At 45.4% G+C, this 21,812-nt stretch overlaps 1 protein-coding gene across 2 annotated transcripts in view; it reads left to right on the top strand.

The window, feature by feature from the left end:
- RASGRF1 (Ras protein specific guanine nucleotide releasing factor 1) overlaps positions 1-21,812 on the top strand; it is a 90,431-nt gene that overhangs the window by 6,919 nt on the left and 61,700 nt on the right. For both annotated transcript variants that reach the window (XM_073653524.1, XM_073653522.1), the window contains exons 2-3: positions 12,427-12,533; positions 16,676-16,823. In XM_073653524.1, coding sequence (XP_073509625.1) covers positions 12,427-12,533; positions 16,676-16,823 — 255 coding nt within the window. The remainder of the gene's footprint in view (positions 1-12,426; positions 12,534-16,675; positions 16,824-21,812) is intronic.

Raw genomic sequence — 21,812 nt, 5'->3', positions numbered from 1 at the left:
AAGGGACCAGCACCGCGACGTGGAGCGGAAGCTACCAAAAGGCCCCGAGTCACCGGCCATACGGGTGAGCACCACATGGTACACTCAGGGACGTGGGCTACTTTTACCAGCCTCTAGCAAGGTAGCCAGAAGAGTACAATTAGTTGGGGAGGCCTACAACTCCGCCTGGCCAGGGGAGATTCCATCTGCTCACGGACTGACCAGGCCCCGATCGCTAGCCAGTACTCCGGGAGGGTCTACCTTTGCCACCAGTAAAGACCCTGAACTACACCGCACCGTCTCTGAGTGTTTCATCATCCACGTCCGCTGCCCTGAGGCCATACCCCTCCTGTTGGGGGTTATACCATCCCCGCTGCACAACCGTATCACCGGCCTCAGCGGTCTGCCCTGCAGCGGCGGTCTCATGACCGCATTCAACGGGTGGCGTAGTCGAACATTCTAACATCTACTGCTAAAGACTGCCACTCAGCTTGACTCCCTGGGCACGGACCGGGTCACTGCCACGAGACTACTACCCCTATCAGATCCGGCTCCCGCGTGCGCAACGCTGCGCGACTCAGGCCCAGGGGCGCGTCAACTTTGGCGTAGTCGGCAGGATTTCGTGCCCGCAACCACCGGGTACTGCGTGCCTGAAAAAGAGACTTTTCAACTTACCTGTGGTGAAGATTCCCGCCATCCGACGCCATCTTCTACCTTCTTCCCGCCATCTGTGGAGTTTTCCCGCCGTTGGACGCCATCTTCTGCCTTCTTCCCGCCATCCGTGGAGTTTTCCCGCCGTTGGACGCCATCTTGAAGACGCCGCGCGGGAAGAAGAGGGGCGTGGACTCCGAAAAGCCCGCGAGAACTGAAGCCCCGCCTCACGTCCGGACGTTGCGTAAGGTCCTGGAAGGAGCCCAGCAGACGCCGACGTCATAGGAGCGCGACGGAAGGTCCTCGACCCTGACGATCCACTGCGGAGCCGCGGCCTACGGAAGAGGATCATCGCAAGGTAGGCCACGGTCCACTAGGGGGGAGGAAGATGTCGGATACGGAGGAGAGCTTCACTGCCGCAGCCACCGCCAGCGCCACCGCTGCTGCGGTCATGCCTTTCACTATGCCCTATATCCCGGGGGCAGCCTGGCTACCCCAGTACTCAGGGGAGTCACATACCCTGAATGACTTTAGAGAAAAGCTGGATAGCCTCTTCCAGGTGTACCCCCTCACAGAAGAGCAAAAAGTGAGCATCCTGGTGGCCCAACTAACCGGGGCAGCCCAAAGGGAGGTAAAGTCCTGGCCACCTGGGAGGAGGACTGTCGCAGGGATATTAACCCGGCTGAAGGACACCTTTGATACCCGCACCTCAGCTGAGATTAGGCTTAGATTCTACGGGTGCAAACAGCGAGCACATGAGAATATAAGGGACTATGCACTAAACCTACAAGAGGCCCTGAGAGCCATTAAGCAGACCGACCCTGACGGCGTGGGAAACGAGGACAGGCTGTTGACCGAACAATTTATAGAGGGACTATATTGCAATGCCCACCGAACCCAGTTGCGGGCAATGGCCTTACAGGATCCTCATCTGGACTTTGCACAGTTCAAGGACAGAGCCATCCGGGTGCTCCGAGAACCGGCACCGGGTGGCGTTTTGGCCCACAGGCGCCCTACTACCACTTACCACCAGGAGGCGGCGCCCTTGTCGGCAGGGCCTGTGGGAGCTGATGCGCAGGCTTTGAACAATGACCTGGCTCCAGACCTGCACCATCAGGTCCAAGAGCTAGTTAAAAGCGTTGCTGCGCTAACCCGAACTGTGCAGTCGTTACAGGTTTCTGCTCCAGGGAAGATCCAGCTGGCATCCGGACCGGAGGACATCCCGTGGCGTCGACCAAGGAGGACCCCACCGGCCAGAGGAAGACCCAGCGACCGGTACAACGAGGACGGACAACCCATCTGCTGCCGCTGCAATCAACCCGGACATATGGCAAGGTACTGTCCTTTAAACTGGCACAACCTGGGGTAGAGGGCCAACCCCCAGGAATAAGATCACCAGGCCCATCGAACTGGCGTGACAAATATGTGGGAGGACGTCCAGTCTTGCCTGTGGTACTGGATGGCATTCCTATGAGTGCCCTACTTGACACCGGGTCACAGGTCACCACCATCCCCTACGTGCTCTTCAAGCAGTACTGGAATGACTCGGATATAACCCGCTACCCTGACGACGACTTGAGTATTATCGCCAGCAATGGTCAACCCGTGCCACAGATCGGATTCAAAGAGGTGACCATTAAAATCGGTAGAGTCGAACTGACAGCACAGGGACTGATCATTGTAGACATTGACAAGCGCGAGAGTCACCCAAAGATAACGCAAGGAACTAATGTGATTGAAAATTGTCTTGCAGAGGTGATTTTCATTTTACAGCAGGTTGCCAAGAACGCCAGCTCCGGCCAGCAGCGAGTGCTCCAAAAAGAGATCCGGGCACTGATGCGACGGCAACAGGTGGAACTCTCCGGTGGTGAGATTGGAAGCGTGAGAATGTGTGACCCTTTCCCTATTGCCATGCCCCCAAAAAGTGAAATGATGATTTGGTGCCGGGCAGCTATTGGTCTAAGAGGTAGAGACTACCAAGCAATGGTAGAACCCGTCTACTCAGACAGTAGGCCCACCATTTTGACAGCACGGGGGGTGGTTGATGTACGCCATGGGAGGGTGCCCGTTCGCATAATAAACATCGGGAAGAGAGAAGTACACCTGCCCCGGTATGCCACGCTAGCTAAATTGTTCACCATAAACCAGAATTCTGTACAGTCCGTGGAACCCTTGCCTCCATCTCAACCAGAGGAAGGTAACGGCTCTAAGAAAACAATAGAGGACTGGTGTCAGCAACTACATTTGGGTACTGACTCCACTCCCTCACACCAGAAACAGGGAGTCTATCGGGTGGTTCAAGAGTACGAGAGAGTGTTTAGTAAACACCCGTTAGACTTCGGGCGAGTAAAGGGGGTAGAACACCACATCCCCACGGGAGACCATCCTCCCATAAAGGAGAGATACCGACCCGTACCCCCTGCACACTACCAACACGCCAAGGGGATGCTTAGAGACATGAAGGAGGCTGGGGTAATCAGGGATAGCTGTAGCCCCTGGGCAGCTCCACTAGTCTTGGTTAAAAAGAAAGACAACACTATGAGAATGTGTGTAGATTACCGGAAAATCAACCGTATCACACACAAAGATGCGTACCCAATACCAAGGATAGAGGAGTCTTTGGCTGCTTTAAAATCTGCTAACTTCTTCTTTACTTTGGATCTCACTAGCGGGTACTGGCAGGTTCCTGTAGAAGAGGCGGACCGAGAGAAGACCGCATTCACCACCCCGATGGGACTTAGCGAGTTTACCTGCATGCCGTTCGGACCCTGCAACGCACCAGGAACCTTCCAACGGTTGATGGAATGCTGTCTGGGACACCGAAACTTCGAGACGGTCCTGTTATACCTGGACGATGTCATCGTCTACTCCAATACCTACGAGGACCACCTGAAACACCTGGCAGAAGTGTTCGAAGCCCTGGCAAACTACGGCCTAAAGGTGAAACCCTCCAAGTGTCACCTCCTGAAACCAAAGGTGCAGTACCTGGGACACGTGGTGAGTGCTGACGGAGTGGCTCCCGACCCTGATAAGATCACCGCAATTAAGGAATGGCCAAGCCCCTCCAGCGTAAAGGAAGTGCGGCAGTTCCTCGGGTTGGTAGGCTACTACCGAAGATTCATTCCCGGTTTCACCAAAAAGGCAGCTCCTATGCAGGACCTCCTGATAGGCCAGTCCAGGAAGGCCAAGAACCAGAAGCCACCCTTCAGATGGGAGAAGCTGGAAGAAGAGTCCTTCCGCCAGCTGAAGATGGCCCTCACGGGGGATGAAATCCTGGCGTACCCTGATTACAGCCAGCCCTTTATCCTCTACACCGACGCAAGTAACATCGGGCTAGGAGCCGTACTGTCCCAGATCCAGCAGGGGAAAGAACGAGTAATTGCTTACGCCAGCTGAAAACTGCGACCCACCGAATGAAACCCTGAGAATTACAGCTCATTCAAGTTAGAATTCCTGGCAGTGGTGTGGGCAGTCACCGAACGCTTTAAGCACTACCTCACCTCTTCCCGGTTCACCGTGTACACGGATAACAACCCGTTGACACACCTGGACACAGCAAGACTCGGTGCCCTGGAGCAGAGATGGATGGCCCGCCTGTCCAACTTTGAGTTCACAATCAAATACCGGGCAGGACGCTCCAATACCAACGCGGATGCCTTGTCCAGAATGCCAAACCTACCGGACGTGGGGGAAGATCCAGAGGAACTGGAGGAGGTTGAACTTCCCGCGTTCCACCGGCATGGGACTATCCAGTATTCCCACCGTGTAAGGAGTAAGCAATCCGCTACGTTCAACCCCTTACCTCATTACAACTGGGCGGAAACGCAAGACAGTGACCCCGCCGTCCGACTGGTGAAGGAGATGCTGACTCAGCCAGATGCCCGCCTTGACCCAGACGCTCCGGAAGAGACCAAGCAACTGTGGGCTGAGAAGAGTCGACTGTTCCTTTACAAGGGGAAGTTGTGCCGCAGAATGGTTAACTCCCGGACGCATGAACTGATCTGGCAAGTAGTGGTGCCAAGAAGAGGCGCGGCTATGGTACTGGAGGCATACCACGACGGAGCTGGGCACTTCGGGTGGAAGAAGCTGGAGTTCCTGCTGCGTGGGCGGTTCCACTGGGTAGGCATGAGGGGAACCATCGAGAGGTGGTGCAGAGACTGTGGACCGTGCCACCTAAGAAGGAAGGACCGTGCCAGCCAGAAGACTCCCTTGCAGCCCATCATCACCCGACAGCCACTGGAACTGGTAGCCCTGGACCATGTGAAACTGGCTCCAAGCAGATCTGGGTATGTCTACGCCCTCACAATCGTAGATCATTACTCCCGGTTCCTGGTGGTGGTCCCGGTCAAGGACTTAACGGCTCAAACAGCAGCTAGAGCCTTCCAGCAGCACTTCTGCCGTCCACACGGATACCCGGAGCAGGTGCTGACGGACCAGGGACCTGCCTTTGAAGCGGAAGTCTTCCAGGAGTTCTGTACTCTGTATGGCTGCCGGAAGATAAGAACAACACCCTATCATCCGCAAACCAATGGGCTCTGCGAGAAAATGAACCAGGTGGTGATAGATCTTCTGAAAACATTGCCCCTGGAGGAACGCAGTCTGTGGCCTGAGAAACTGCCTGATCTGGTGGACCTATACAACCACATCCCGGTAGGTTCTACCAACTGTACCCCGGCTTACCTAATGAGAGCAAGACCTGGTAAGCTCCCTGTTGATCTGGAGATGGGAGTCCTGACACCCGAAGACACTTCACCAGAAGCAGACTGGGACACAGAAAGGCAGCAGCAGTACCGGAAAGTACAGGAGAGCGTGGAGCGAAGTCTCTGTCAAGCTAGAGAAAGACAGGAGAAGACTTACAACCAGTATGCTCCCGCTGTTCCCCTGGTACCTGGAGAGCAGGTCTTGAAGAGGAAGAGACGGCTCCACAAGTTGGACGACCAGTGGGAGAAGGACCCGTACACCGTACTGCCCTCAAGCCATGAGAACCCGAAAGTCTACATAATCAGTAAGGATGGAGGAGAAACCACAGCCATTGTATCCCGAGATCACCTGAAGAAGTGTCCCGAACAGCTACGAGGCCCTGAAGAAGAACAAGAAGACCCTCGACCCGCAGAGGAAAGGGAAGATATGGTTAGTACTGTGCTCGGAGACTTCCCTCGGTCTTGGACTCGGGTCAATGGCGCAGTTGTGGTACCCGTCCTCACCTTCCTCCAACCAGCATCTCAAGTACCTACGGAGAAACAGGTAGAGCTGGAAGAACAGCCGGTCCAGGAGGCAGAAGACCCCACACAAGCAGACCAGGAGGATCGACCCTCTGCTTATAGTGAGCCTGCCGTACCCCTAGTGAGCCAAAGAGCCCGTAGACAGCTGCCCAGTTTACCTTTGACAGCTCCTACACCTGGTAGCTCAGGACCAGTCAGTCAGCTCCGTAGGTCCACTAGAGCCACTAGAGGCCAGTTACCCGTACGTTGGAGGATCTAAGTGTTTAGACTGTTTATTTGTATTTACCTGTTTTCTGTTACCTGTAAATAATTGTGTATTTTTAGTTATTCTATAGGTGTCGTTTAGGGATTATCTGGAATCCTTTGTACATATGTTGGAGCGTAACCAGGAATGGACTAAAGACTGTTAAGGACTCGGGGTAGGACAGACCCCTACCTGGTTACGGCTCCCTGTCTCTTGGTGAAATGGACACCTTTGTTTTCTTCAAAGACTGCACCCGGTTGCGGACATGCCGTGACCATCCTAATGTGTTTTTCTTTATTGTACTGTTTCTGTTTTTACTTGTTATGTTTTACAAAAATATGTTTAGTCCCGGAGTACTAAATTTCACTAGGGGGGAATGTGGCACCCCAGGGGTCTGGTTCCCACAGTAATAGCAATATTACGTCTGTGAGCAGGTGGGAGGTTTCCTGGTCAGACATCCTATGCATGCCACACCTCCTGCCCAGTCCTGGGAGGGGAAGAACTTCCCCTATATAAAGCTGGGGCTGAGGCAGGGTTAGTGAGTAGAGTGAGAAAACACAGACAGAGACACAGTCTGGTCTGTAGTGGAGCAGCTATAGGGAAAGAAAGATCAGGAGCTCTGTGGGAGCTGTACTAAAAGAGGTCAGGGGCTGGAAGCTGTAGAGCTCGCCCTGATTGAAGAGTTCTTACCGGACCCGGAGTCCGAGGCTGTGGGGACTAATCCTTACCCCACAGCAGAAACCGCCCGGCAGGGGATTTCAGGTCCTCTGGCCAAGAAACCCGAAGGCACGGTCACACGCAAGGGACCAGCACCGCGACGTGGAGCGGAAGCTACCAAAAGGCCCCGAGTCACCGGCCATACGGGTGAGCACCACACGGTACACTCAGGGACGTGGGCTACTTTTACCAGCCTCTAGCAAGGTAGCCAGAAGAGTACGATTAGTTGGGGAGGCCTACAACTCCGCCTGGCCAGGGGAGATTCCATCTGCTCACGGACTGACCAGGCCCCGATCGCTAGCCAGTACTCCGGGAGGGCCTACCTTTGCCACCAGTAAAGACCCTGAACTACACCGCACCGTCTCTGAGTGTTTCATCATCCACGTCCGCTGCCCTGAGGCCATACCCCTCCTGTTGGGGGTTATACCATCCCCGCTGCACAACCGTATCACCGGCCTCAGCGGTCTGCCCTGCAGCGGCGGTCTCATGACCGCATTCAACGGGTGGCGTAGTCGAACATTCTAACATCTACTGCTAAAGACTGCCACTCAGCTTGACTCCCTGGGCACGGACCGGGTCACCGCCACGAGACTACTACCCCTATCAGATCCGGCTCCGGGTAGGCTCCCGCGTGCGCAACGCTGCGCGACTCAGGCCCAGGGGCGCGTCATAAACACTAACTAGAAAGCAGTTGCACAGTCTGTTTTTGTCTATCAGGCTATGTGCACACGATGAGTATTTGATGTAGACTTTCTGCACCTTTTTGCTAAATTAAAGGGTTTGTCCACTACTTGGACAACCCTCGTCTCAATCAGCTTATTTGCCCCCATTAAAATAATAACACTGATACTCACCTCCGGTGCCAGCGCTGTTCCAGTGGTTCGACACTCACTCTCCCGGGGATCAGGTCACATTTTTATGTCATGTGATCCCTGTGCTCAATCAACTTAACTTTCCCCGCCTTCGGATGGATTGAACGTCTTCCCTGGGAGAGCGAATCCTGAAACCGGAGGTGAGTATAAGTGTCCTTATTTTACTGGGGGGCAAACATGCTGATTGAGAAGGGTTTGTCCGAGTAGGGGACAACCCCTTTAAATTACTTGCATTTTTTTTTTTTCATTGCGTTTTTGAGTTTGTTTGTTTTTTATCTCATGTTTGACGCTGCGATTTTTGTCTCTTGTTGGTACGTCATGTTTTAAATTAAGCTACTTTGTTTTTGATGCTTCCTGGTATTTGTTTGACAAAACTTTATTGATGCATTTTGTCATGCAAAAGCAAGTCTATGGGGAAAATCCGCACATAAAGCTCAGTGTACCCGCAAAAGAAATTGATATGTTGCAGATTTGAAACAAGCACCGTAGGTCAGCTGAGTGAAAAAAAAGGCACAGTGGGCATGAGATTTCTATAAATCCCATCCACTTTCCTGGAACTGTAAGGCTGTGTGCACACGTTAAATATTTGGTGCAGAAATTTCTGCATCTCTTGGCAGGAAAAACACAGCGGCAAAAACGCGCGTTTTTGCTGCATTTTTTACTTGCATTTTTGGTGCAGATTTAGTGTTAGATTTTATTAGCGTGGGTGAAATCAGCAGCATAAATGCTGAAAGAATTGACATGCTGTAGATTTAAATCTGCATCAAATCTGCAAGTCACAAATAAGCAACGTGTGCATGAGACTTCAGGATTCTCATTCACTTTTCTGGTATCAGGAAACCCTTCAGGTTTTGTGACAAATTTTAGCGGAAAAAAAAAAACCGCAAAAACACAACGTGTGCACACAGCCTTGGATGCTGCATTTTTTTGCCCAGTCAAAATACGCAACATCAAAAACTCATCGCGGGAACTTAACTTTACTCTCTTTTTGGCTATGTGCCCACGATGCAGAAATGAAGCAGAAAATTTCTGCAGCATTTCTGCATCTCCCTGGCAGAAAAAACGCATGCAGATTGTGCATGCGTTTTTCCTGCAGAATACATGCGGATCCACATGCGGATTCACATGCGTTTCCGCATGCAGATTGACAAGCGCTTTCCAGGCGATAGCATCACTTGGAAAGTGCTTGACAACTAGGTCACACTGTATAAATCCATGCAAACAGCATGGATTTATATAGTGTGAACCGTAAAAATGAAAACAAATAAAGCTATACTCACCCCCGAGGCCCCGGCGTGGCTGCAGCGCTCGTTCCTGTCTGGTTCCTGGCTGCCGGCATATCGCGAGACAGAGCGGTGAAGGGCCTGCGGTCACATGACTGTGACGTCACCGCAGGTCCTCAAGCGATGCCGGCATTCAGAGAGAAGCCGCCGGACAGGTGAATATAAACTTTATTTGTTATTTTATTCTTTTTTTACAGGTACAATGGTACCCAGGTCTGGATGAGAGTCTCCTCTCCTCCAGAACTGGGTACCAACCGCACATAGAGACACATAGAAGCCGCTTGTAAAAATGTACAGTCGCGGTTTCTATGCATCTCAATGCAAGTCAATGGCGGGAGTTCCGCTGCGCTTCCGCAAAATTAAATGACATGCTGCGGATTTTTGTACGCAGCATAAACGCTGCGGAAAAATCCGCAGCATGTGCATAGAACATGCGGAATCCCCTTGGGGACCATGGGGTGCGGATTACCTAGCGTTTCACAAGCGTTTATGCAGCATAAACGCTTGAAAAACGCTACGTGGGCACTCAGCCTTTCACTCTACTTCTCCCCTTGCAGACTCCATTGACTTCACTAAGGATCTGTAATTTGATCCCTCAGTGAACTGGCACTCTGTTTTTTCTTGAGCAAGACAGATTTAGGCAAATTTTCAGAGTTAGGGTGCTTTCACATTGCGTTTTCTCATCCATTCGTTGGTCCCTTCGGGGCTTACTTCTGGACCCCCGCAAAATGGGTTTCGGGTGTATACACCATTGGCACCATAGACTATAGTGAATGTGTGCTTTGACGTGCATCATTTTCGGGCGTATACTATGTCTGAGTGTCCGCCTCCAGTAGGCGTATACACCCGAAAATGATGTACGTCACGGTCAGAGCACACGTTCGCTCTGTCGACACCATTATCGTTGATGGACCAACGAATGAGTGACAAAACGCAGTGTGAAAGCACCCTAAATCATGAGTGCAGGAGGCAGGGAGATGAAAAGAAGTGTCTCAGTGGCGAAAGAATCGTGTTTTACTGATAAGAAGATAGATAAAAAAGTTTCTTATTTTCGCTTGTACTGTTCATTTATGCAAAGTTTGTTGAAACGGTGAGCACTTTTAGGGACAAATTAAGCCATCCAGATTTGGTAACTACTTCGATGACCACATGGGATAAAGCCACATGGCAAATAAAAAGTTGGACCGGCGACATTGTGATTTGTTTGGCCATCAAACTATTGTTCGTAGTAAGTGACAGCTTGGAAATGTTCATAGGAGAAGAAGTTGATCTTCTTGTGGACAGTGACTTGTCCACGTGTGGTCATGCTTGGGGTACAGACAGTAAAATAAAGGCAAATTAAAAGCCATAAGTGAGTTAAAGGAATAAAAATGGATAACAGGAGTGGATTTCAAAGCAGTGCCCAAGATCTATGGCCAGTAAGAGTTCACTACCAATTTATCAGAAACAGAACTTAAAGAATTGAATAATCAGCCGATAATTCATGGCATAACTTCATTTATCGAAATCAAGTGTATGAAGGCTACAGTGGTTAGTGGTAATAGGCCCATGACCTTTAATTCCCTTTACCCAGAAGACCGTCAGTCTGCCCTGATGGTTAATGATGCTACGATTTATAGCAATTGTAAGGGGCTGCGGTGAAAGTAAATCTCATTCTTCAGCATCCTGAGATTGGGGCACAAGTGCCAAGTTACTGAGCGAGAACCAGCTGCCATGATTCAACAACTAGACTGAAGTAGGGGATGAATCAGAAGAAAAGCTCTGTCCTTTCCTCCACTCCAAAGAATAGATTCTATACTAAGTTTAATCGATTTGTCCCATTTTATTAGCAGAAATCTGCAAAGAATAACCCCTGAGGCTGAACAGACTATCAGATAGTCCACATCTTCCTTAGCTCACAAGTTGAATGCAGGCTGCCACCTAGAAAAGTCTGTGGCCTAATGGCGGACCGCCAAGGAACACTAAAGCACAAGGAACAATACATTTTCTGGAGCATGACAAGATACTACTGGCATGGCCACTTTATATAAGGGTTTATTCATGATAAACTTGCACAGACCTACTAAGTATATGTTCGCACACATCTTTTTTTTTTTGTGGATTTTGAAATAGATCCATTCCAAAATCACGTCAAAGCCGCTTCAGTCACTCTTTCAATAAGCTTCCTATCGATTCCGATGGAAAAATCCATGTTGCTGTTCATACAGCAAGCTTTTCTCCCAACAAGTTTCTGAAAATGGCACCACAAAAAAAAAAAAAATTGATATGCCACTTATTTAATGCGGATTCCGTTTGGAATCTACATCAAATTTTACATTCAAGTCAAAAATTAACCTTCGAAAACAATGTCGGGGCCAAAAAACTTTTTTTTCTCTCTCAAAAAAGTTTTGTGTAACATAGTAACATCATTTTTAAGGTTGAAGGAAGACTAAGTCCACCTAGTTCATCCCATAGCCTACACGTGTGAATATAACCTGAGAGTATACGCAGTGTTTTTCAATGGAGACAACATGGTTTTCAAGAGAAATGCACATCAGAATCACCCGTGAGTTTTCTATGTGATTTTTTAAACATTTTATTTCCATCCTTCTTTTTTTCTTTCTTTTTTTTTTAAACTTTTGGCTCAAATCAGCATCAAAGAAGTGATGATACTTTTTATGTTTGGGTTTTCAAAACGTAGTTAGGAATTGGGCCACATTCACACGTTGAGTGTTTGGTGAGTTTTTTACCTCAGTATTTGTAAGCCAAAACCAGGAGTGGGCAAAAAATATAGAAGTGGTGACGTGTTTCTGTTAGGCCATGTGCACACCTTCAGTATTTGGTCAGTATTTTACCTCAGTATTTGTAGCCAAAACCAGGAGTGGGTGATAAATCCAGAAGTGGTGACGTCTTTCTATTATACTTTTCCTCTGAATATTCCACTCCTGGTTACAAATACTGAGGTAAAAAACTCACCAAATACTCCAATAAGTGTGCACGTGGCCTAAGACATTGTATGAAAAGCAATGTGAATTTCCGATTGAAGCAGTTTTTGATGTGAATTTTCAGTAGAATTCGCTGCAAAATACACATAAAAATGAGTGTGAACATACCCTTAGGTTTTTAGATCATTTCCTTTTTTAGGACTTTTAATTACGGTATACTTTAAATTTCCATTTTAATGCCATTTTAATTTGTCTCCTCTCCAGCCACTTTATAGTAATGTTAAGAACTTGTAAGTAGAAAAAATAGAGACTCACATAACATAGGGGTATTACAGGGACTTCTCTTACGAATGTTAGCTTTGTAATAATAAATGGTAGAGGAACTGCTGTTTTTGCAGTTTCTTCTCAGAATCCCATAGCATTTAGCAGTGTGTGTTTTCTATCCGTTCTGTTCCTTAGGTATTCTCTGTGCATGGCCTCTGGGGGGTTTCGGTGCACTTGGGGTATTTTGCTGACTGTGTCTTTTTTTGACAGTGTTGTTTCATCATCAACTTTAATCACGAGAATCAGAAGCCCTTGGAGCTGCGGACAGAGGATTCCAGTGACTGCGATGAGTGGATCAACGCTATCTCACGAGCAAGGTAAAGGAGAGGGCAAGGCTGCTCGTACCACACTGGCTACAGTACTAGCTACAGTACTGCATGGTCTGCGTACAGGATGCTTCAAATTAATTACAATTTTACATAAGCGTGGAAAAATGCAAATTCAGGCAACATGGAGTATCCACATCAGTCTGGTGCATGGGTAGTGTCCCCTCGATTCAGCGGCTCGGTCTGTTCTAGGCTTTTGTCTTGCACGCAATGTATAAAAAGAATAGTACAAATTTAAAAAAATTCTCAAAATTAATAAATAATATGAAAATACCAAATCATTATTAACTAGTTCAGGGTCAGGCCATTTACCCCTCCTTCCTGTCTTGGTACATTTTTGTTTTCTTTTTTCGTACATGCAGTTTAAAGAGCTGCAAAAAGATGTTTTCCCGTTCGGATATTTATATCATTTTTGCATCTTTTTTTCCATGATACGTGGTGCCTAATTTTTATGTTATTTTAAGACTTTCTTTTTTGGGACAATATCAGTGTTAATAAAAAAAAAAATAAGGAAATACTTGTCAGTTTTTCACTTATATATTTTTCTTATGACCACAAAAGACCACTAAAATATATTTTAAAATGTGTTCCCCTTTCCGTAACAATTATTTTGTACACAGTTCAGGACTGCTGGGTCAGGAGTAGGAAGTGCTGTTTACATAGCACTTGTTCAGCGCTGTGTATATGTTGATCTGAAAGGTAGAGACTGTAACAAACCATGTCTGCCTTCTCTACTGGGAATCTAGCTGCGCTATATGTTACGCAGTGACGTTTTTGAATGATAAACATCTGGGCGGTCCAGAAGTTGTAAAGTCTTCCAAGTCGAGGTGTAAAAAAAAAAACTTGCATGGTTATGACTTAGCCTTGTAACCAATGGTGTAACTTGAAGCTTTTTGCCTTCAATGAAAAATTTCCATAAAGGCCACCACTCTAACAAGTGCCCCGATCTGCTAGTCCTAGCAGTCGGACTCTCACCAATCAATAAGTTATCACTTTTCCTGTGGATAGGTGATATTTCATTTTCACTGGACATCCCCTTTAAGGCCAAGTGTACAAATTTTTGCAGATTTCCAGCACAAAGTCGCACTTTGCGGGAAATTCACACTTAGCACCTGCAGAATTTGCAGTGGATTTCAGCATAAACCATCCAATTCATGTAAATGTAGCATAACCCCAAAAAAGTGGCAACCAAATATCTATAAATCTGTAAAGGCCCAAAATAAAAAATCTTGGTACTGTAAATAATCCAACATATATAGCTACTGACCACACCGCTACCTCTGTGCCATAGACGTGTCTGTACCACTGTATTACAGAGACCCGTCCATAAGCAGCAGTGCCCGGTCCAGTGGGGTCAGTAACCGGTCCAGTGGGGTCAGTACCTGGCCCAGTGGGGTCAGTACCAGCCCAGTGGGGTCAGTACCCGGCCCAGTGGGGTCAGTAACATCAGTTTGCTTTTTCTAGATAGAGATGACATGAGATTAATTCTTTGGTCATTCGAGTGAAAAATAATTAAAATGCTTCAGGCAGATCTTTACTTACCCTCCTATGTAATACTCCCCTCAGCACTGTGAGTTGCATAGCTGAGCAGGGGGATTAATATGGGGTAATGGAGCTGACTAATCATACTATGGGACCTGAGGTTCATAAATGTCTTCTATCTCGGTTACTACCAATATTCTGGTGTTAGCGGAAAGTTACAGATGAAGGAAAGAGATTATCGCGGTATTTGTGCCTGTTTTTCTGGTGTAAAATATGCCAAATTTATCAATCGTCCTGCGACACTTTCATAAATTTTCCATAAATTAGGATAACACTGGTGCAAAACTGATGTTAAAAGATTCCTATCATGGTGAATTTCCCCTATTTTTGTCACAGGCGCAGCTCAGAGGTCCTGGGCCTCTATGTGAATAACATACCTTTACCATACTATATGAATACTATATTATTATGAACTATTTATCAAAAGGAGGTTTCCAGAACTTAAAGAAGAAGTCCTGACAACATTTTAATTTCATAAACTGTCCTAATGACTTATGTAATGATGTGTAAGTGTATTAATATGCTTACCGATCGCCGTCTTCTCCGGTTTCCAGCGCCATTCCAGTCCCACATGAGCACTCCTCATCTTTGCTGGCTTTCACAGTGACCGTTGTGTGGACGAAGCTATTTCCTTCAATGTAAGCCTACGGCGCCTCAGAACGAGCCTCCATAGACTTACACAGAAAAGGTAACTTCCGGCTCACACAATAACTTCTTTGTAAGCTGCTTAGTCTGTTTGCAGTTCATGTGGGCAAGAAGAGCACCAGAGCGACACTGGAAACTGGGGAAGACTGCGATCAGTAAGTATATTAATACACATAAGTACAAAGGTAATCAGGTTAGTTTATGAAATAAAAATTTTGTTGGGTCTTCTTCTTTAAACATTTATGGCCTGTCCTCAGGATAGGCTATTAATGTTTGACCAGCAAGCAAGGTCCAAACCCTGGGATTATGCCAGTCGCAAAACAAGCAGCCTGGAGGACTTCACCCTCTTAATTTTTTACACAGGCAGTACATGTGTGTGTGGCTGTGCATGGTCCTGTTTACTTGAATACTAAGGATAGGTCAGAAATGTTTAAAGTGTAACAAAACTTTTTTCATTATCCTCAAGGCACTGTAAAATTGTGGATTTTTGTAATATCCTTTATTAACTCATTTTGCTTCCTTCATTCCCAAACACTATGATGCATTGATGATTCAATGCCCAGTTCATGCTCCTTTAGAAGCTGCTTTCAACTGCTGCTCAGAAAGAATCCTTGTTTTATATACAAGCATTCTTTGTATGGGAATTCATCTGCTTTAGAACATGGGTAGGAGCAGGGGCTCAGACAGGGGAATTCCTACTATACACAGACTGTTTGTAAATAGAATTCTTGCTGAGCAGCAGTTGAAAGCAGCTTCTAAAGGAGCGTGAACTTGGTATTGAAACAGCACAGCGGCATAGTGCTTGAAGAAAGTGAAATAAGGTAATGAAGTATATTACAAAAATTTGTAATTTCACAATGCGTAGAGGATAATTACATAAAAAAAAGTTTAGTTACTCTTTAAGTCCCTGAGAAACCATTTAATATAATGAAATATTGTAATGGTATAGTTTGCATGATGCATTTTACATTATATGTCACTGCGTCAGATATTAGCTCCATTGATGTTTAATTTTGTACACGGGGAGTGGGGGTTATTTCCACGAAGTATAGAGATCTATTTAAAAACCTCAGCCCCTACACACCCTCATTGCTCCTGTTTTCCCTGGTAATACATAAAAGGGTTCTTTTAATGATGTTTCCAGCAGGTTAAAGTGAAATTAATTCCCTAGAGAGATCAAAATTGAATCACTATTTAGGCATATGAGAAAGTGGCAGAGGGTTGTCAGTAATCTTATTTATTTTATTTTTTTAATGGGCTTCTGACAATTTGAGGGAGAAGTGGAAGGGAATTGTGGCCCTTGGCTTCATTACTATATTACCAGATTGCTCTTTCTTTTAATAGGAACAATTTTGAAATTTTGTTTATAGTAGGGAATTGCTACTCATGCACTTGCATTTTAAACTTGCTTTTTTAAAAGTTAAAGAGGTTGTCCACTACTTTTTCATTAATGACTTATCCTTAGACACCTCTCATCCCCGCTGATCATCCCGTTATCAGTGTTGGCGGCTGCCGGCCGGAAGTACTCACTTGCAGAGCTGCTCCATCTTCTGGTTGTGGCCGCCACAGGGTACTGCACATCCGCCTCCTATTGATTTGAATATTAGACAGATGTGCAGTATCAAGCCTTGGCATTTACCAGAAGAAGGAGCAGCTCCGCAAGTGAGTATGTCCAGCAGCCGCCTATAACAGCTGATTGGCGGGGGTGTCGAACGCTGGTCAATCAGACATTGACGACCTATCTTAAGGATAGGTCATCAATGAAAAAGTAGTGGACAACCTCTTTAAGGCATGTAAACGTGATGAATTTTTCTTATCTGTCCACTTTTGAGCAATGTATCCTTGATGCCATCTGTTCTTTATAACAGCCATATTACATTTTGTAACGCGGACTGTTGTATTCTCACATGCATTCATTGTCCCTGTCTTATCTGAACCTCCTCCAGCTACAAGACCCTGGTCACCGAGCATGAAGGTTTGATGCAAAAATACCTACATTTACTGCAGATTGTCGAAACTGAGAAGAAGGTTGCCAAACAGTTGAGACAACAGATTGAAGATGGAGAGGTGGAGGTCGAGCGCCTCAAATCTGAGGTGGGGGTCTTTTTTAAAGCGTGAGGAAATTCCTGTAAAGCATTTCCAGTTTTTGAGTATTTGATCCCCCTCCTGCACCAGTAACCAACATTCCTTATAGCTTAATGGCAGAACGAGAAGAATTGTCCTTCCAATAACACCATTTTAGTGACCATTGGTGGTAAGAGGGGACCTTTCTAAAACTCCAACTGAGTGCACCATAAGAGCTTGTCCCAACCCTAGGTAGAGAGTATGGCATGCTTATAAATCAGAGGTATATTATGGGCTGATGGCAAACTATGTGCAGTGTATGGTGAGAATACAGACTTTATTCTGCTGATGGCTCTTTAAGAGCAGATATACACTGTAAGACCTAAAGGGAGAACACAGGATAATTGTACTTCATTAGGAAACTACCGAAATGGTATTTCCCTGTTATACGGCTGGTGAAATAAGTATTGAACACTTCACCAAAGTAAATGTATTTCTAAAGGTGTTATAGACATGAAATTCTCACCACATGTCAGTAACAACCCATCCAATCTACACAGGCAAAGAAATCAAACCATAGATGTCCATAAATTATGTGTAATAATGAGATATGACACATTGAAAAAGTATTGAAGAAAGAGAGGTGCAAAAAGCCATGGAGAGTCATGACACCAGCTTAAATCTATCAATAATTAGAAAGCAAACCTGCCATCAGCTCGTTCAACTGATGGCCTATAAAAAGGTGTCTAATTAACAAGATGCCACACAAGAAACATCTCATGATGGGTAAAACCAGTGAGCTGTCTCAAGACCCTCACAATCTTATTGTTGCAAAACAAACTGATGGCATTGTTTAAAGAAGAATTTCTAAACTACTGAAGGTTCCAGTGAGCACTGTTGGGACTATAATCCGGAAGTGGAAAGGACATAATTTCACTATAAACCGGCCATGACCAAGTGCTCCCCATATTTCATACAGAGGAGTAAAAAGAATTATCAGAAGAGTTGTCCAAGAGCCAAAGACCACCTGTGGAGAGCTACAGAAAACCTGGAATCAGCAGGTGCAATTGTTTCAAGGAAAACTATAAGTAATGCGCTCAAACTCCATGGCCTGTATGTACGCTCACCATGCTAGACTCCATGTTCAAGCGGGTTTAGAGTTTGCTCAACAACATTTAGAGAAGCCTGTGAATTACAGGGAGAATATAGTCTGGTCAGATGAGACCAAAATTGAACTGTTTGGATGCCATAATATACACCATATTTGGACGCCAAAAGGCACTGCATATCACACCAAAAACACCATACCCACAGTGAAGTTTGGAGGTGGGAACATCTTGGTGTGGGGCTGTTTTTCAGCGTTTACAATACTTTTTCCCTGTGTAATTCCTCTTTATTACACATAACTTAATATATGGACATCTATGGTTTGATTTCTTTGTGTGTGTGGATTGGATGGGTTGTTAGTGACATCTAGTGAGAATTTCATGTCAACAGCACCTTTAGAAATATATTTACTTAGAAAATTGATGACGTGTTCAATACTTATTTCACCTGCTGTATGCTCTTAGGTGAACACTGTAATGTTCTGCAGCAACTAAGGCTGATTAAACACATTCACCTTTTGCCATCCGAGAGCAGACAGTGATGTCTGGACCGGCCTCGAGTCTCCTGACCCAAACTCAACAGCCTCATAAGCATATAAGGAGCGATTGAGATAGGAGATCTGCAGCTGGTTTAGACATCGCAGTCCATACTGGCGGTGAAGGTCAGATGTGTGAAACCAGCCTATATCTTTGGAGCAGTTCACCTTCGTCCCCAGGCTTCTTCCTTTCAGGGCTGCTGACTTCTTTGCTTACAGATCCTGGGCATGTGCAGTTTGCCCAGTTGTTGTGTGCACAGTCAGTGTGTGGTTAAAGGGAAGCGATTGTCAGAAAATGTCCTATTGTTTATATCAGATTTTTGTGTTGCATGTATTTTGTAAAAGCTATTGGCCATATTATTACATCACTATCTATCTTGCAGTTTTCACACAGGTCTCTGGGACTTTTTTTGATGCTTACATCCTGTCCTTTCTAGAAACATTTTCAGTAGGCTCATTATCATCAGAGGCAGGATTACAATGATAGTTAATATCTCTATACACAATTGATAACAAAGGATCCTCCAATCTCAATAGGTGATGTCACAGCTGCCTTTGGTCCTCTAACCTTCACAGTGACCTTTGCACACTCTCATGAGATGCTGGAACACAAAAGATAGGTCCAGAATCTGTTTATTGTGGCGAATGTACAGGTGGATTTCCTGAAAATAATCTAAAAAAATCCCCACTCTCCATCATGAAAATTGCAAGATTTCTGTTTGTTTGTTTTTTTTATTTGAATACAGATTGTGATATGGAAAGAAAAACATATTGTCCCCCCCCTCCCCCCCAAAAAATTGAAAACCGGTCATTTCCTGATGACACATTCCCTGTAATGGTCTATTGTTTGCAGTGTTAGTGCGCCGAGCGCTTTGCACTTTTCATGTAGTGCTCCCTTTGTGTTGAGATAAATAGGAGGAGGACATGGTGTCATTGGGATGTGATGTCGGTGTCACAGCTGCTGACACTTTGATGTGTTAATGAGAATTATTTGATATAAATGGGAAAAACTTGAATATTTATGACGAAGATTTTGTGCTTTTCATAAACAATTGCTATCATTAACCTCTGAGATACTGGAGCAGTATGCAACAGTTTTCAATCAACCAAATCCTGAACCAAACCCCAAAAACTAAGTTCAGATGAGTGCTAAACTTTGCTGGCCCGTGCGCTGGATACAGGCGCTATCTATTATTTATATGAGCTAGTCTGGTCCGTAACAAATGGATTAAGCTAGCGCGTGCTGCAATTTTATTCCATGTGGACCTGAGGACCATGTGCTAAATAGCCCATGTGTAGTGTATATGCTGTCCACATGTGATCAGATAGCAGACAGACCTAAAAGATGCTCGTGTGAACTTAGTCTAAATCTTATAATCACTTCTAGCACATATATTTCATAAAGCATTCAATTCTATAGCAAGAGTTTTCTGCAGAAAGCAGAGTTATGCTGCTGTTCAAGGGCTCCATTCACTAATAACGCAGTGCTCAGAAAAGAAAAAACATTTCCCATGAAAACAACAATTTAACAAAAGCAGAAATCCATGCAATCATTAATCAGTGTATCATTAGCCAATGAAAACCTTGTAAAGAATGCATATGATCACATAATACTGTGAGAAAACTCAGAATATGCCCAAATAAAAGATCAGCCAGATTTTAGTATGCCAGAGTTAATGTCCATGTTAATGTCTTTCCATTTTAAGGATTGGCATTGTTTGCTGATTTATCACGTAGTATGTTGTAATGCTGAGCTCTGCCACCAATAGGGGGAGCTAACAGTATATGAGTTTACAGTAAGCATTGAACTTAGAATCCTCATTATGTGCTGTACATGCGATGTGAGGATTCACAAGTCTGCAGTGACCGGACAACCTCTTTAAAGGGAATCTGTCTGTAGGTTTTTGCTATATAATCTGAGAGCAGCCTAATGTAGGAGTTGAGACCCTGATTCCAGTGACATGTCACTTTTTAGGCTCTGTGTTGTTGTTACAATAAAGTCAGTGTTTTATCAGCAGGAGATTATCACTAGAGGACTAGGTGTCTCGTGCCATCTAGTCTTGCTGCTCTGTATAACTCCGCCCCCACCACTGATTAGATGCTTTCTGCCTATGCACAGTGTACACAGGAAGCTGCCAATCAGTAGTGGGGGTGGGTTATACAGGGCTCAGCATTCAGAGAACTGCTAGATCTGCAGCAGAGAAAACAGTGGGTCTTAGAATTTGAATTACCTAATGGTCTACTGGGTTTTTGATTTTAAAAAGGATAAAATGTGAATTAAAATTATATAATGCTTTTTGTTTTTGAACAGGACCTATCACCTTACTTACATGCTTGGTATAGGAATAATTTGTATTTCTGGAGCAACTTTATTTTAGAACTCTGCATATTGTCATTCCTCTGCTATTCCTCCTGCAAAAGGATGAATTAAATGAAAACTGTGCATTACCTTTCCTGCTGTTAGTAACTGGTTGCCCCAAACTGTAGGATACTGTCACCAACATTTATCAGACGAGTCCTAAAACACCAGGTTGTCAATATGGTGACACATTTCATAGAGAAATAATAAAGTAATTGCATCATACAGAGTTAAAAAAGTGTTAAAGTGATATGCAGGTGTCTAGTAAGAGTGAGCTGTCAGGCATTTCCTATTTAGCCCGTGTGCCCACGATGAGTATTTAGTGAGTTTTTAGTACTTTGTATTTTTGATGTGCAAAAAAAACAGCGTCTTACAGTTCCAGCAATGTGAATGGGATTTATAGAGATCTCCTGCCCCCTGTGCTTCTTTTTAACGCAGTGTAAATTGACCCGCGGTGCGTGTGTCAAATCCGGAACATGTCAGTTCCTCCTGCCGGTACGCAGAATTTTATGTGCAGATTTTCCCATAGACTTGGATTACAAAATCTGCAAATAAAAAGCGTTTATGCTTTTTTAGTGCCTTTCTGCTGCGGAAACTCACTAAAAACACATGTAATCCGTACGTGGCTGCATCAGTAAAGTTTTATCAAACACAATAACGATTAAGCATCAAAAACAAAGCAGCTTTATGTAAAACATGGCATACTAAAGACACGAAATCTGCAGTGTCAAAAACACAATAAAAACACATGTAAAAGATCTGCACACAAAAACACAATGAAAAAAAAAGCAAGTAACCTCAGTCACCTAATAGGTGCAGGAATGCTGCAACATCAAAAACTCACCAGATCCTCATTGGAGAAACGTAAGGTAACCTGTCACCAGGTTTTTCAATATTACGGTACCTAAAGCCACTACCTTTACTGCCTCTTGCTCGCCCCCAACTCCCTCTGCATATCCAAAAAAATACCTTTTATAATTCCAGCATACGGCGCGGTCCGGTCTGCTGGATGTCGGTG

This window comes from Phyllobates terribilis, unplaced genomic scaffold, assembly GCF_046119375.1.
Source record: "Phyllobates terribilis strain yellow unplaced genomic scaffold, ASM4611937v1 Scaffold_11__3_contigs__length_659146591, whole genome shotgun sequence".
Lineage (NCBI taxonomy): Eukaryota > Metazoa > Chordata > Amphibia > Anura > Dendrobatidae > Phyllobates > Phyllobates terribilis.
This window is presented reverse-complemented; position numbering and strand designations above follow the sequence as displayed.